General features: G+C 46.1%; 1 protein-coding gene across 1 annotated transcript in view; it reads left to right on the top strand.

The window, feature by feature from the left end:
- HELLS (helicase, lymphoid specific) overlaps positions 1–17,554 on the top strand; it is a 372,397-nt gene that overhangs the window by 149,527 nt on the left and 205,316 nt on the right. The window contains exon 11 of the mRNA XM_085603527.1: positions 1,953–2,149. Within this exon, the coding sequence (XP_085459653.1) occupies positions 1,953–2,149 (197 nt within the window). The remainder of the gene's footprint in view (positions 1–1,952; positions 2,150–17,554) is intronic.

Here is a 17,554-nt window from a genome sequence, read left to right as displayed (position 1 = left end):
CATTACACAGTTTAGTTGTAAAAAGGGCATTATTGTATTATATAGACATGACTAAATCATTTAGGAAAACAATTGTTTGCTTTGCACCTCCTTGTTTAGGGAAAGCAAGTTCGAAATAAGGTATTTTAAGATGGATAGTTAAATGCATACAGACATGCTATCAGAGGCTAAACTACTTTTACTTGTTACACCAAAAGTACTCTCCAATAGGAAAATTGGAGTTTCTATGGCTTTTTTAGGAAACATTCCTATTTCTGATATTTGTAAAGCAGCAGCATGGTCTACTCCACACACTTTCATAAAACGTGTGGATGTATTTGCACACCAACAGCCTGATGAGCAGAAAATCTGGATTTTATTAAAGACACGGAGGCTAAGGCACACATGCCTCAAACGGATTGTTACATATCCTGTAAGCATCTGTTCTTGGTATGTAGTGCTGTAGATTCACATGCCCCATCCCTCTTCCACAAATTCTTGTATAGGTTGCGGTTGATATACTTTATCTCATACTAACGCATGGCCATCTCAAGTTTTACATACATAGCATTCTTTATATTCTCACCTACCCATGGCAAAACAATCTGAAGAGGATATCGATGACCATGCACAGTATTTCCTAGAGGAGTCTGTCTTGTGACTCAAAGAAAACCTCTTGGAACAAAATCTTGTAATCATACGAGCCCAACACTAGATGGCAGACTTATGTAAAGCATGTGAATCTACAGCACTACATGCCAAGAACAGATACAGGGTAATTAACTTAATCCTTACAAACTCCTCTCACTTTGCAGTCAGAGGAAAAAAATAAAGTGAATTATGTGACAACCATGCTGGGGGTACAGCTAGTGTGAAAGGAAAGGCTGTATTATGTAATTTGTCAAATGTAAATGACTGTAAATTAGTTGTCACATTTAGCAGTTATGAAAGCAAAAATAAAGCACACTTTTTTGTAATTCTTAAGTGTGATACTATTAATCTTTATTTCTATCAAAACAAAGCAAGACACTTGGTGATGCACAATAAAGGAATATGCCCTGAAACCATATTGCCATACATTTGTGGGCAGTATAGTTTTGTCAGTAAAACTGCATGTCAGCATAGTCTCCATTTCAATGGGAAATAGGTGGTCTGTAAATGAGTGTGCTACAACATGATACTTTAGTTACAGTAAAAAAACATCCGCCTAATGTCCATTAAAGCTAGATGAGTCATGGAGGTTTGTCGTTCTAAAAATTGTGTTGTGGCTCTAAAGTTTTGGAACCACTGTTCTAGAGGCAATTTACTTTCTTTGCAGAGTGTTATGGGTAAGTGTAGCTTTGAAGTGCCTTTGAAATTGTGTACTTTGTCTAAAAACAATTTTCAGGGTCTCCATATTTCTTCCTTACACATTTGTGCTTGCAGTGAGCCTGTGATTCACTTTTCCTCTCTTAAAACTGATAAGGAGTTGCTTGACAAGTGATTCCCGTAGGAGTTTTCCAAAGTATATTAGAAATGACTCTTTGCACAAGTTGCTTCCAGGTTTCCAGAGGAATATATTTTCCTTTAAGGGTAAGGTTGTGCATAACATTGATGTATGCGGTTCCTTCAGGTTATTTTGGTTCTTACAAAGGCAGTTTGTATTATGGGCAAGTTCTGTGTTTAAAGCTGCAGGCGTACATGTAGCGCGGTTGTGAGTTTCTTCTGAGAGTCTGGAAGCAGTTACTGATGAAAGTAAAATGCAATGCTTGGTTACCAGTAATACATGCTTCCTCCATTTTCCTTAAAGGTGCAGAACTGGTCCTGTCAACAGGCCTACAACACGGAAGGGGGTGGGGAGGGTGAGCTAAGTATTACTAATACTAGTTTCCTGATTGTAACCAAATTGGAACAAATAAATATTGGTAGTCTTTCTAATTGTTTTTTCTCAAAGTATCAGACATCATGATTAAAGTTTTTTTTTTTTACTTTAGAATTTCTACTGGAAGTACCTGATTTTGGATGAAGGGCACCGGATTAAAAATATGAACTGCCGCCTGATCAGGGAGTTGAAACAGTTTAGCTCGGACAATAAACTTCTGCTAACTGGCACTCCCTTACAGAACAATCTAGCAGAGCTGTGGTCACTGCTAAATTTCCTGTTGCCTGATGTGTTTGATGACCTAAAGAGGTAGGCTTGTTTTCTGTTATCTATTGCAGAGGGCTTTATTTTGAAATCCGTACAGTATGACTTTTCTTCATTCTTTTAGAAATGTCATTTCACATAAGCTTCCCAATCCATCTTTCACAAGAGGGCACATCTTAAGTTGGGATAAGTGTTAGTAATTGTCCACTACACTGTTCACAGTGCAAAATAAACTACCGTATGATCAAAGATTTGGATTTTGACAGAGGTTGTCAAAATGTTTGTCGAAGGAAATCACCTCCATCCCTAGGTTTTCTGTAGCCAGATTTCAAAGTGAAGCATTCGAACTACGTTGGTTTCCATGATTATTAAGCTGCCGGCTCTAAGTCCCTACTCCTCTGTAATAACCCTAAAATGGATAATGAATTGATACAGTACTCAGTTTGTATTAGATACAAAACCTTTTCCAAAAATAATACAAATGTAAACACTTTAATCCATATAAAGCAGTTGCAGTCCGTGGTGGTTGACTAATCCTCTCAAGTTGCTGTAACTGATTTGTTTTATTGATATAGAAGCCAAAAAGAAAGATGCATATAAATTGATTACTTACATCACCTATTGAGACACATTCTGAAGTTCTGGCAGTCGCTAAATTCCAAATAAATGAATAACAAACTACCACACAGTGATATTTAGCCTGAACATAAGGTGGGCGGTATTGCCAAAGAAATTGTATTATTGGCTGAGTTCTAGAAGAAGATAGTATTGGTGGAGGCTAAGACGGGTGGCTTAAGGGAAATCTCTTTTTCCACTAAAGGAAAGTGGATTATTATGTGATATGGTGGTAATACACCTCACCATGTAATAGTGCCTCAATCCTAGTCCGATCCAGTTAGGTTTCTTTAAATAACACCTTTAGCTCAGTGCTGGGTAGCTGTGACATGGATCAGTCAGGCTTAGTTGAAGGAACACGTGTAAACGATTTAGAAGTACCAAAGTAGGTTATTAAAATACACCACACAATAAAAATGTGACATCAATTTATATAAAAAAAGTTAATTTTTATCTTAAACACTAAATTGACCAAAATCTATGGAGGGGAACCAGAGATGATTAAAAAAAAAAAAAAGATACATTTCTTTTTACTTCCAATAGATCTTTGCAATTGGCATTGCAGTTCCTGAGACAACGGACTAGTTCAACTACCATTCCTCTCTTGGATTGGCCTCAATGAGTTGGGAGCCAGTCGCAGGGACCACTTAAGTCCAGGCAGACAGTTGTCGGGTCCAGCAGTCTCTGGGTTTTGATGAGGGGGATGCTGGAGATGCTGTAGCTGTGGAAGAGATGCTGAGAATTTCTGAGGCTTTCCCGGGTTCGGGGGGGGGGGGGGGTGGAATTCTTCAAACTAGAGGTCATCTGTTGCTTCAGGGCTAGATTTCTCACAATGCCCCAGTTGAGTCCAGTGCAGGTCCAGTTGCCACTAGTCTCTGGTTATAGCAGTCTTCAGCTATTGTCCACAGGTGAGTCTTTCTTGTAGGAGGACATGGGTCAAACTTTGGCCAGGGGTCCCTCGGACTTGGGAACACCTTGTACAGGTTAGGGCTCTTTCCCAGCAGGCATTTTGACTTCCAGTGGTGGGCAGGCGATCCTGGGCAGCTGGGATCTCACAAGTGCATGCTTCCTTCAGCATTTGTGCCCTTGGTGTTTAACCGAAGACTTTAAGCCTAGCCCTCGTAGTCTCCTCTTCTAGAATGAGCACAGGCAGCGCATGCGCTGTCTCTTCCAGATATGCTGTATTTAGTCTGTGGACTTACAGCCTGCCATTGCCTTTTTATTTATCCCTTGGATTGTTAAAAAATGCTTGCTTGCTAGTGGTTAATCCGTCCTCTTTGTCCCTCATGTTTCCTCCCACAGCAGTGCCTACCTACTGGTTTCATTCAAATTCAGTGCTTATCTGATCGTTTTGAGATACTACTTTTTCCTTTCTTTCCTCCTCGTGTTTGTGCGAGCTTCGCTTTTTTTGGTTCCTGTTGCATTTGAATGGCAGCGTGTTTCCCCTTATGCTTTTGTGGCAGCTTAGTCGTTTATATTAAAATATTTAAGTCAGAAAAAGGCAAGTTATCGTGTGTGCACACCTTTAAAAGCTTTTCTCCCCTCCTCCTTCCCATCTATGAATGCTCTGTCCACAAATCACTTCCTTCAGAGTCGCTGCTTTCAACCCCCTTTGGCCTTTGATGTCTCACAATTGGTTATAATCTGTGTTCCAAAGTGGACGGCCCATAGGATCTTTTCCGAGCCTCTGTGCATTACACGTTCATAGTCAGAACAGTTTGTTTTTCAGCCTCACTCAGCCTGCATCAAGAGACCGATCTGTAGGCCCCAGAACAGGCTTCATGTTGAAGATCCTAACAGTGCATATTTCTAAGAGCGGGTAGCGCTACAAAGTCGTCCCAGATGAACGGTCACTGTACTCTCTCAACTGTTTAATAACCGCATGCGCCTCTTTTGGCAGATGGTGCCCATTAGTAGAGCTGTGAATCTCCGTGACATAGGCCACACGTGAGTTGTGGCTGCGTCAGATTCCTGGTTCATCCCCCGGGATGGAGTGAATTACACATACCGTATGTGTGCACAGTCTCTAGCTTGGTAAATTTCTTTCACATACTTGGAAAAAAAAATGTGTGCACTGATAATCAGCAGCTATATTCACTATAATAAGGAAGCCCGTGGGAGACCGCATGGAAAACTGGTCTCGCCACATAAATGTATATTAAATGTAGAAAAAAGTTGAACCTACAGCTGCTACTGTGGGTTTGCTGCACAGGAAGAAAACGTCAGCTGTACTGCTAAAGATCACACAGTATCTTCAGGAAAACAAAGGCACGGGATCACATCGTAATTCAAATGACATTTCTTCACCGTTCCAGTGCCTGTAGCTCTGCCTGTTTTTTTTTGTTTTTTTTCTTGGAGAGGTGGTTGTTGGTTGTTGGTGGGGTACGGAGTGGGGCAACGAGTGTAGATGGTGGTAGGATGGACTCGTATTGTTCGTTCATATGGATGCTTCCAGTCATCCGGGGCAGCAACATCTGCTGCTTTACGATTCAAACTTGATCTATTTTTTGCATACACGCGATGCACAAAACTTAAAATATAAAACACTATTGATCAATAGGTAAATAAAAAAAAAGTAACCTTTAAAAAAAAATAAAAAAATTGTGAATGTAAAGATGGAAACTTAGTTTGTGCAGTTAACATATGTATAAATTACTTACCTGTAATCCTAGTTCTCTTCCAGGGGTATCCTCATCAGTCACAAGCACTGAATATTCCCGCCCATGTGCGGGGACCCAGGAAATAACAGAAAATATTTATGAAAAACATACAAACAGCGCGAGTAATCCGTTCCTACAATGCCTGGAACTTTGTCACCGGCTAGGTCTTCGTGTGAACTTCGACAAGTCAACTCCAGAACCCACACAGAGAATGCATTATCTAGGAGCTCTGGTAGACTCCGAGGTAGGAAAAGTGTTTCCTTCGGAGGCGAGACCGTTTTCCATCACACAGAAATGCTGGCTAATTCTGGGCAACAGAATGCTGTCGGTTTGTCAGATTGCCTCTCTGTTAGGGTCAAAGGCATCCTGCATTTTCCTGGTCCCCAATGCCAGACTACGAATGCGTCCTCTACAGCAGGATCTGGAGGAAAAGTGGGATCAGACGGATCGTTGGGAAGACAGAATAAGTCTCTCAAACGCAGCAAGAGCATCCATTTCATGGTGGATGAAAAAGGAGAATATGCAAGTAGGGGTACCTTTTCATCAGGTGCCTCCCTCTCAGACACTAATCACGGACGCCTCTCTCCTGGGCTGGGGTGCCCACATGGGTTCTCCTCAGACACAAGGGCAAAGATCAGCGAGAGCGTGCTCATATCACATACATGCTGGAGCTGAGAGCAGTTCACCTAGCCCTCAAGGCCTTCCTTCGTTTCAGGCAAGCTCAATCTTGGTACAGACTGACATTACCACCACCATGTACTATCTGAACAAACTGGGGGGGACTTGCTCTCGCACCTTGTCTCTGGAAGCTCAAGCTTTCTGGCATTAGCTCCTGGCACCGAACCTATCTATCACAGTTATACACCTGCCAGGAGAACAGAACTCAAAGGCAGATGCTCTCAGTCTCGACACTTCGCAGACAGACAAGACTGGGTGCTCAACGACGAAGTCGTAGAGGACATTTTCCAGGCTTGGGGCCGACCCAGCATCTATCTCTTCGCGGACAATGAAAATACAAAATGCCAAGACTTCGCCTCGAGGTTCCACCGGCCAAGGTTGAAGGGGAATGCCCTTTTGATAGACTGTTCAGGGGCATTTGTGTACGCCATTCCACCACTTCCGCTCATCCCGAAGGTGGTGACCAAACTCTCACTCGTACACGAGAATGATCTTGATTGCCCCGGACTGGCCGAGACAATGGTGGTACCCGCACCTACCGCACCCGTCAGAATGCCCACACAGGAGACTTCCGTGCAGACCGGACATGCTGTCCAAGATGAATGGGAGGATTCATCACCCCAACCTTCCCTCCCTGAACTTGGCAGCATGGCTCCTGAGGTCCTCCAGTATGGACATTTAGGGCTGCCTCAAGACTGCATGTCCATCTTAAGAAGCAAGGAGGCCATCCACTAGGCATTCCTATGCGTGCAAGTGGAAACGTTTTTATATGTGGTGCGTTCAAAACAGTTATAACACAACGAAGGGACAGGAGGAAGTAATTTTACCATACCTGCTTTACCTAGCTAAAGCGGGTTTGAATTTTCCCTCCTTTAAGGTGCACTTAGCTGCTATCACTGCATACAGGCGCTCTCCTTCTCAACCTTCTTTCTTTCAGCTACAGGTTGTGAAAGACTTCTTACCGGGTCTGAAAAAGGTCTACCCTCCGGTCCGGCCTCCTTCACCGCCCTGGGAGCGGGAGCTGAACCTGGTGCTATCATCATTGATGAGTCCATCTTTCGAACCCATTCACAAAGCATCTTTACAACACCTCACGTGGAAGGTGGCTTGCCTGATAGCGATCACCTCGGTTCACAGAGTGAGCAAAATACAGGCCCTCTGCTCAAAGGAACCTTACACCGTTCATAATCTCAATAGAATGGTATTAAGAACTCATCCCTCCTTCCTTCCGAAGGGGGTGTCGGATTTTCATGTGTATCGGACCATATCTCTACCGACCTTTTTCCCTAATCCCTCCACTCCAGCTGAGAGGGCTTTACACTTACTTGACGTAAAGAGTTTAAAAATTCTATCTGGATAGGTCCGATTCCATGAGGAAATCTCATCAACTATTCGTTAACTGAGTCGATCAGAACAGGTTTTCTAGCCTCAAAGCGATCCATCTCCAGATGGATAGTTTCATGCATCAAGTTAGCTTAGCAGCTAGTGCAGAAGCCTCTTGGGTTTACTCCCAGGGCGCATTCCACAAGAGGAAAAGCGGCTACAACTGCTTTCCTTCATAACGTGCCTATATCTGAGATATGTACGGCAGCAACCTGGAGGTCCGTCCATACATTTATAAGGCATTATTGTTTAGATTCAGACACCAGAGCAGATACCCAAGTAGGCCAGGCCTCCTTGAGGAATCTGTTCAACAGCTGATTGCGGCTGTTTGTTGTACCTTGAGTCATTCACTTTCATTTGCCTGCATGTGGAAGATGGGCTTGCTATTCTATTAAGTGCTTATGACTAATGATGAGGATCCCCTGGAAGAGAAGGATAAGTTACTTACCTGTAATCCTAGTTCTTTATCAGGGCTATCCTCATCAGTCATAAGCAACCCACCTGCCTCCCCAGGCAATTGAGATTTTCTTCATTGTTAATGGATATCCTGGTGCCCTGTTCTTCAGGGTTACGCAAAGAACTGATCTGTCACCCCTGAGGCATGATGGGAAGCTAGGGGTCATGGCTGCCTTAAAGGCACGGTGCCAGTTTTGTATGAAAATGCTTTCATTTTCTATGCTATTGGTTTACAATGCAGCCTGTAGGCTAACAAGGTCTGCTTTATTTTGTAGTTTTCTTCATGAGGTTTACTTGTTAAAAACAGAGTTCAAGTGCTACTTGCCCTTTAGTGTTTTTTATATAGATTATGTATTTTGCAAAAGCAGTTAATGTGTTTATTACATTGTTTAGCCTCCTTTTAGGGTTCACGAAGATGCCTCGGCGGTGTAGTGCGGCTGCCACCACTGCCATGCATTTCGTGAACACTCGGGGAGCTGACTTCAACCCGAAGGGTGGCACTTTGAACTGGTAGTGTTGAGATCCCACTAGGAATCTGAGATATTGTCTGTGATGTTGACTGACCGGAACGTGACAGTAGGCATCTTGTAGATCCAGCAAACACATCCAATCTCCCTGCCTGAGATGTGGATATATTTGATGGAGAGCCAACATGCAAAACTTCTTTGATTGATTTGAGTGTTCACAGATCCAGAATGGGTCTGTACTCTGTTTTCTGACCCTTCTTCTTTATCAAGAAGTATCTTGAGTAGACCCCTAGTCCTCGCTGAGATATGGGCACCTTCTCGATGGCTGACTTTAGTAGAAGGGTGGAAACTTCGCTCTGCCATTTCTTTATCTGATGGCACGATGATTGAACTGGGGTTGGTGTCAAACAGAGTACCCATTGTGCAGTGTAGCTAACACCCACTGGTCTTTTGTGATAGCTCGCCTCTCTTCGAGATGATTTGCAATACTCTACACCACCACCAGACCACCCCCCCCCCCCCCCCGGAGTGGTGAACGGCGATGGGGGAAGTGGGCACTCATTGCTTGGTCTGCGTCTTAGCGGAGGTGTTGGACTGAAGCTGGTTCCTTCTACCTCTGGGGGGGACGCTGGCCTTGGTATTGTGACCTTTGCTGTCCTTGCTGATCCTGGTTTTTCTGCCAATTAGTGGTTTGAATCCTCTGTCGGGAGGATCGCCGGTTGTAAGGCCTGAATCGTTTGTGGAACTTCTTCTCCAGACCCATGGCTTTTAGTGTGTCTAGCTCCGTCTTCATCCGGGACATTTCTTCATTGGTGTGTGCCCCGAACAAAGATGATCCGGAGAAGGGGAGATTGAGGATCCTAGACTGTGCCTCTGGTTTGAGCGCTGAGTCGGAGCCAGGAGATTCTCCTTGCGCATATTCCATAGGCATGAGCCGAAAGAGTAGCTCCATCAGCTGCAGCGCTGATAACTTGGTTAGCCACCAAGCTGCCCTCATGCAAGATCTCATAAAAATCCTTGTGATCTTCTTGTGATAACTTTTCTGTGAAACTTTGCAGGGAGTCCCATAGAGACCTGTCATACCGGCCCAAGAGCCGAAGCATTCAACTCCATCATAGATGCTGATGTGCCACATATCTTTCTTCTCCACGAATCCTGTGTCTTACTTTACTTATGTGGAGGAACAGTAGAGGAGGAAGCAATAGCATTGGTCTTTTTTGCTGCAGCGATTATCACTGAATCGGTGGAGGATCAGATTTGAGGAAAAGTGGGTCTTCTACCGGTGAACGGTATTTCTTCAAAATCCTATCCGGTGCGGTCTTGAGTGTCTCCGATGTGAGGAAAATGTCCATAACTGGTTCTATTAAACCTGGTACCAATGGCAGCAGGGGTCTAGATGCTGTCCTTTGGTGTAAAGTCTCAAAAATAACAGAAGACTAACTGTAGAGTCTGCATCGGGATGTTTAGTTTCACCGCACCCCTGTCCAGCACGTCCTGAAAAGTGCTAATGTCATCCACCAGAGACGCTCGACGGCAGACTGTCAGTCATAGCAGGTGAATAGTCTGTGACGTGTGTGTGTGTGTGTGTGTGTGTTGCACCTTCTCCTTCTGGATCTAGATTTTCTTTTGTGAAAGTGCGCAGGAGTGCGACTGCGATCCCTGGCTCTTGATGGAGTACGCTCTCTATCCTCTACCTGTACCAGACGAGCCAATGGAGTACTGTTGTGCCCTTGTTGTTAGAGCAGTGGCCCAGTGATGTAAGGGTCTGTGCCATCTAGGCGAAAGATGGCTGGAAGGCGATCTTTGCCCTTCTCGCCCCTCAGGAGAATGTGGAGGAGGCGGGAGAGTTTTCTTTCTTGCACAGGCCTGGTCGGCAAAACTTGATGTTCCCTGGACACTGGACTGATGGACTTCGAGATCACGACATCCGGGGATGTTGATGTTGAAACCTTGAGAGCTGGGGGGAACCTGTTCTCAACGTCGGTGACTTGGACAGGCATACCGGACGTGAGTCCTCTTTGCACTGGTGCCTCGACATTGATCTGGAACGTCTCTGGACAGATTGGCTTCTCGACATCGATTCTCGGTGATGAAGCTTGCCCCGACATCTGCTTTCTCTTCTTGGACGGAGGACTCAATCCTGCAGTCGACCGGCCTCTGTCGAATGTCTAACTGACGCCGACAGAGTACCGTGTTTTGATGTCTGCCGCCTCTGTTCTGGAGACTGGTATGTCTACGTCGATCGAAGTGGTGCCATCGACTGAGACTTCCGCGTCAGACGTAGTCTAGGTGCCTCGACGTCGAAGATCTTTGAACTGACCCCGATGGAGACCTTCGCCTTGACGCCGATCGCCATTGATGTGGCGACAACGGAGTGATGTGCCTCGACGTCTAACGCCTGGCCAGCGTCGACGGAGACTTGCTCCTCGACATTTATAGTCACCTGGTTGACTACAACGGAGGGTCTTTAACCTTCGTCGACATTGAGCGTTGTCCATTTCTTGGAAGAATGATGCGTCGGCACCACTGTAGTCTTCGTCGACGATTTCTTCGTCGCCAGCAGCTTCGACGTATATGCCGACGGAGAACAGGTCGGGACTTTGCCTCTTGAAGTCGACCGAGTCCTCTTCTTCTTCTGCTGCCTCAATGGAGACCTACCTCTTTCAGAGAGGCCATAAAGTCAAATTCTCTCCCTGTCTTTGGTCTTTCTCGACAACTTCTTGCAATAAGTGGCAGAAGAGTGAGCATCAGGGATGCAGAGGATACACACAGGATGCGTGTCTGATCTAGCCGCCTTCTTGCCACAAGCAGGGCAAGGATCAAACAAGGAAGGCATTTCTGACAAACCTTTTCTGGAACTCAAAGGTTTCACTCACTCCAAGGCTAAAAGACTTCTAGCGAAAGCAAAGAATCTTCAAAAATATCAACTATTTTTGACAGTCAAAAAAGGAAGAGCTGTGAATCCAGGGTCCTGACTGAAGGAGCCGGAAAGAACGGACCCAACTGTCACTCCTAAGGCATGATGGGAAGCTAGGGGTCATGGCTGCTTTAAAGGCACGGTGTCAGTTTTGTATGAAAATGCTTTCATTTTCTATGCTATTGGTTTACAATGCAGCCTGTAGGCTAACAATGTCTGCTTGATTTTGCAGTTTTCTTCATGAGGTTTACTCATTAAAAACAGTTCAAGTGCTACTTGCCCTCTAGGGTTTTTTTATATAAATATTATGTATTTTTGCAAAAGCTGTTTGTGTTTATTACATTGTTTAGCCTCCTAGAGCTGCATTGGTATGAGAAAAGTGTGTGGATGCGTGTGTGTATATGTATGTGTGTGTGTGTGTGTGTGTGTGTGTATGTATGTATGTGTGTGTGGGTGTATATATATATATATATATATATATATATATATATATATATATATATATATATATATATATATATATATATATATATATATATATATATATATATATATATATATATATATATAAATTTTTTTTTGTTTTTTGAAATTCACTGAATAAACCATAGGTTTCCGGCACGTTATAGTTAGGAATTAGCATTTTAAAAACCTTAGAAATTCACTGAAAAAACCATAGGTTTCAGGGGCGTTCTAGTTAGCTGGACATTTCCCTCGTACAAAACCCTAGAAATTCCCCTGTTATAGTTAGTTCAGCTAACTATAACTCGCACCCCCACAATGCACTGCTGATGACGTCACATATTACATCAGTCATGACATGGTCAGTGACCTCACTGCTGACCTCACTGCTGACCTCACTGCTGACCTCACTGATGACCTCACTGATGACCTCACTGATGACCTCACTGATGACCTCACTGACCTCATCCATTGAGTGTTTCTGAACAGTTTTATTATGTTTAATATATATAGGGAAAGGCCTGTTGAAGAATAAGTGGGTGTACAAGTGTGTGAATGGATGATTATCTAGGTGCGTAACTGACTCTAAGTGTGTCATTAAATGTATCTTACTGCAGACTAGTGACTCAACTGTGTGAATGTCTATGTGTCTGTGTGTTGGTGTATAAGTGGCTGCATGGTTTTGTGAATAGCTATGAGTGTCTATATGGGTTATTGATTGGTTGTCTGAGTATCTGTATGGGTGCCTGAGTGTTTGTGTGGGTAGGGTGTGTGCGACTCTGTGACTAGATGTGTGAGTGGGTGATTCAGTGGGTGCATGGTTTTAAGAGTGCATCTGTGATGGACTGTATGGTTGGATGAGTGTACGTATGGGTGTGTTAGTGATTGAATGTATATCTCAGTTGTACATGTGTCAGTAACTACATATGTGAAACGCAGTGTATATGTGTGTAAGAGTATATAACTATCTATATGAGTGATTTTGAGAGTGGCTGTATGCGCCATTGTGCAATTATATCTGTCATGTGCTGTTTATTTTTCTTTGGGACACAGAATTTTAGTTTTTGCAGCGTGAATCTTTCTGGATTCACTATGCTGTGCATTATTCCGCGATCTGGTGGTTGGGTCCAGATTCGTAGTCTTTCTTGTTTTTTTTTGACGTCGTCGTGCTTCCTGCGGAAGTCCCACCTTTGGGGCGCCATCTTCAGATTCTTTTTTCCGCCGTTGGGTCTGGATAGTCATCGCGAAGCTCCAGAGTTTTAGACGAAGGAAGGAGAATACGCGAGTTTCATCGAAGGAGAACTTTTAGAAGACTACAGAGAGAAAGGTATTACAGCCGGGACGACGAAGGAGGGGATCCTCGACTCTTCGACGCCCATAGGAAAATGCGCACTCAGAGGCTCTGAGCGCAATGGACAAGACACCATTTTAAGTTCTGCCCTAACTGCCACCACAAGTACGCGCAGAAGGACCAACATCCGGTCTGCAACCTTTGCCTGCCGTTCGACCACGAGAGCAAGGACTGCAACGCCTGTTCCGCTTTCGCGCCGAAGACTCTCCGGGTGAGAGAACGTCAGAGGAGAGCCAACTTCAGCATGGAAGGCAAGGCCCCATCACTGTACGATCTGGGCCTCTCCACCGACGAAGACAACATCGCCGAGGGACCTGATGTCTTCACGGTCGCAGAGACCAATAAGAAAACGCCTGACGAGGTAAGACGCGTCGAGTACAAAACCACCAAAAGGGCCCCGAAAATCGGAAGGTGACTCTTGAAAAAATGAGTCAAAGTCCTCGAAGGAAACACCGGCGCCGAAAATTTCGACGTCCGCCAGTGGTTCAAAGGACAAAAGGCCAAGCGGATCCTTCGAGAAGGACTCCCAGGTGCTGAAGACCGCCGAGAGACAGAGTTCGTCGAAACAGACCCACGAGGTGGGACGTTCGGCGACGAAAGACAAGGCCGCGTCGACGCAAGCTCCGTCGAAGAGACCTGCGGTCGACGCCGAGCACATCTCAAGCATGGAAAAGAAAAAGACCAGGCTTGAGGCGGAGATGGAGAGCATCCTTCAGAGGAAGGAGTTTGACGAAAGAATGAAACAATTCAAAATCCCAACAGTCGTCGACGGATGTCGTTGAGATCGAGGAACAGGGAGATTTCGATGCCGAAGAGCAGTCGAGAGGTCCTGAAGAGGAGGAAGAAGGCCCCTACTATGAGGGAGAAGATGATGAAGAGGATCGGCAGTCGTTCTACAGCTCGGCGCCGTCGACGACTCAGGAGCTGGAATGGCAGGACATCGACCCCGAAGAGCCCGTGGACTCGTATCCTTCGAGGCAGTCGCCGCCAGACTACATCGGGGCTTACAACATGGTCGTCAAGAGTGCTGCAGCAGCCTTTGGTGTGAAATTGGACGAGGAGAAGCCGAACGCAGACTTCCTACTCGAAACTCTGCTCCCCATCCAGACGAGGAGCCAGTTCCTCCCCATGCTCCAAAGCGTGATGAACCAAGGGAAGGAGGCGTTTAAGGACCCGGGAACATGCCGGTCCATCACACCCAGAACTGAAAAGTACAAGCACTCCTCGAAGGATCCTCCTTACATCAAGGGATCGGTCACTGCCGACTCCATCGTTGCTTCCACGGTCAGGAAAAGAGCCAATGTGCCGGCGACCTCGGGCCCACCTCCTGATAAGGAGAGCAGAAGGATGGACCTCACTGGAAGGAAGGTAGAAAGAAACGCCGCAATGCACTGGCGCATGGCAAACTCATACGAGCTACTGAACAGACACCAGTACCAGCATTGGGATGAGATGGGGGAACTAGTCCAGCATCTCCCAGAAGAGTACCGTCAAAGGGCTTCCCATCTAGTGGAGGAAGGGAAAAATATCGCCAACTCATGCATCAAGACTGCATTGGACGGGGCGGAAACTTCGAGCAGACTGATGGCCATAAAGATCACTGAAAGGAGACGGGCTTGGCTCAGAATTTCTGGATTCAAGCAGGAAGTCCAGAATAACATACTGAACACCCCTTTCAACGGTAACGCTGTTCGGGGAAACTGTGGACGAGAAGCTCACCCAACTGAAAAAGGAAAATGAGACAGCCAGATCCATGGGGGCCCTGCAATTCAGAGGGATGCGAAGAGGCACCCCAAATCGGAGACCCTACGGAAGGGGAGGAAGCCAGCAGGGTACGTCGCACCAGACATTCCAGCAAGGGCAGCAGGGTACGTCGCACCAGACATTCCAGCAAGGGCAGCAGGGTGACAGTCACAGCCAGTAGGGACAGCAGAAGCAGAACTGGCAGTACCAGCCTCGAGGCCAGTCCTTTCGCGGGAGGGGCAACAGACGTGGCCAAAGGAGGAGAGGGGGAGACCAACCCTCATCTAAGTGACTACACACGCAAAGACGCTCACCCCCAGCATACCCCGAAGGGTGAAGCGCAATGTAAGAACACCAAGGGGGTTACACAAAACACGCGCCTACGAACATGCAACACCGGTAGGCGGAAGACTGGGCCTCTACCTGCAACAATGGAAACGAATAACCTCAGAGAAATGGGTTCTCAACGTCATACAGCACGGATACTGCATAGAGTTAGAGAAAAGGCCTCCAAACAAGAAACCAAAGAGAAGACCGTGCTCGGGTCAAGAGCTCGCTCAACTCAGGGAGGAGACACTTCATCTACTGAAAAAAGAGGGCCATAGAACCAGTGCCATGCAGAGAAAGGAACAAGGGAGTGTACTCAAACTACTTCCTGGTACCAAAGGTGGACGAATCACTAAGACCCATCCTGGACCTAAGATTCCTAAACAAATTCATAAAGATGCAAAAATTCAAAATGACATCACTACAAGAAGTGCTACCCCAAATGCGAGGCGGAGACTTCATGTCCACCGTGGATCTCAAAGACGCCTACCTGCACATCCCAATGAACAGACGACACAAAAACCTGTTGAGGTTCAACATCAACCAGGATCATTATCAGTTTACAACCCTGGCATTCGGTCTAAAGTCCGCCCCAAGGGTTTTTACAAAATGCCTTGCAGCAGTAGCAGCGTACCTACGAAGGGAAGGGATTCATGTGTATCCTTACCTAAACTACTGGCTAATCAAAGCAAGCACTCGCGACAAGTGCGAGGAGCACGCAGAACGGCTGACAAGAACACTAACGAACCTGGGTTTCTCGATACACTGGGGGAAGTCATCGATGGAACCAGAACAGGTGAAGATCTTCCTGGGGGCGAAGATCAACACCATAGACGGAACGGTCATGCCCAGCGACAGAACAACAATAGCCCTGCTGAACGAGATGTGTCTCTACCAGAAGGGGCGAGTTCTGACCGTGAGAACAGTGAGCAAGATCATGGGGATGATGGCGTCATGCATCCACCTAGTCCCCAATGTACGGCTTCACATGAGACCATTCCAAGAATGGCTGCAACAGCAATGGTCACAAGCAAGCGGGAGTTGGGATGATCTAGTGGTTGTTACGCACGCAGTGCAGGAGGAGATAGCATGGTGGAACAGGGAGAACTTAACTACAGGAAAGACCTTGATACCACCAAACCCAACTGTGACCATCACCACGGACGCATCACAAATGGGATGGGGAGCACACATGAACAAACTCAGGGTGAGGGGTCTGTGGACTCCGGCAGATGCGGTCAGACATCAATTACCTGGAATTGAAGACTGTCCTGCTAGCCCTGAAGGCCTTCCAGAAGCATACAGACGGACAATACTACTACCATGTTCTATATCAACAAGCAGGGAGGGACACAATCGTTCCCCCTTTCCACTCTGGCACAGGAGATTTGGAGAAGGGCCATCCCACTCAAGATAGACCTGCTGGCCATACACCTACCAGGGAAGGACAATGTGGAGGCAGACTGGCTCAGCAGACAGACATCGGCATCCCACGAGTGGGAGCTCAATGGACAGGAAACGCAGAGGCTATTCCAAAGGTGGGGAACACCGACATTAGACCTGTTTGCAACACGCCTGAATGCAAAATGCCAAAACTTCGCATCCAGACAACCAGAACAGCAATCGCAAGGGAATGCCCTATGGATAAGTTTGTCAAAGACATTTGCCTACGCTTTTCCACCGATACCGCTGTTACACAGGGTGCTCGACAAGTGCAGGACCAGCAACATGACACTGATCCTAGTGGTACAACAAACAAATGATGGACAGAATGCTGTCAATGCAGATATTTTCCCCCAGTCAAGAGATCTGGGTTAAATCCATCCTTCTTTTGCCCACTATGCCACCCCAGTTCAGACATGGCCATATGCAAATCAGTCTTGACCCTGTGCCTCATGGGAACAGTCCAGCCCGAACTGCCAAGCCATGTCTTCCCTGGACCGGAATCAAGCATCCTAGGACCGGTTTCTGGCTATCAGCAGTCATCAGCCAGGATAGCTTGACTCCAGTGGCGTAGTGAGCACGGGACCCACGTCTGGGCATACCTGATCCTAGTGGCACCACAGTGGGCAAGGCAGACATGGTTCTCTAAAATAGTGGAAATGGCACAAGGCCCTCTTCACAAGAAGAAAGGACCTGCTCTCCATGCAGAACGGAGAGGTCCTGCATCCAGAGCCAGAGAGCCTCAGCCTGGCGGCATGGCTCCTGAAGACTTAGTTTGCGCACCTGAACCTACCTCCAAGCACTATGCGAGTGCTGCGGGAGGCAAGGAGACCTACAACACGAAAATGCTACGGGGAGAAATGGAAAAGGTTCACAATATGGTGCAGCAGAAATAAACTACTGAATAAAATGACAACAGTCAACGGTGCTTAGATATCTCACACGCCT

This window comes from Triturus cristatus, chromosome 1_2, assembly GCF_964204655.1.
Source record: "Triturus cristatus chromosome 1_2, aTriCri1.1, whole genome shotgun sequence".
NCBI lineage: Eukaryota > Metazoa > Chordata > Amphibia > Caudata > Salamandridae > Triturus > Triturus cristatus.
Note: the sequence above shows the minus strand (reverse complement) of the source record. Positions and strands in the feature narration are given on the sequence as shown.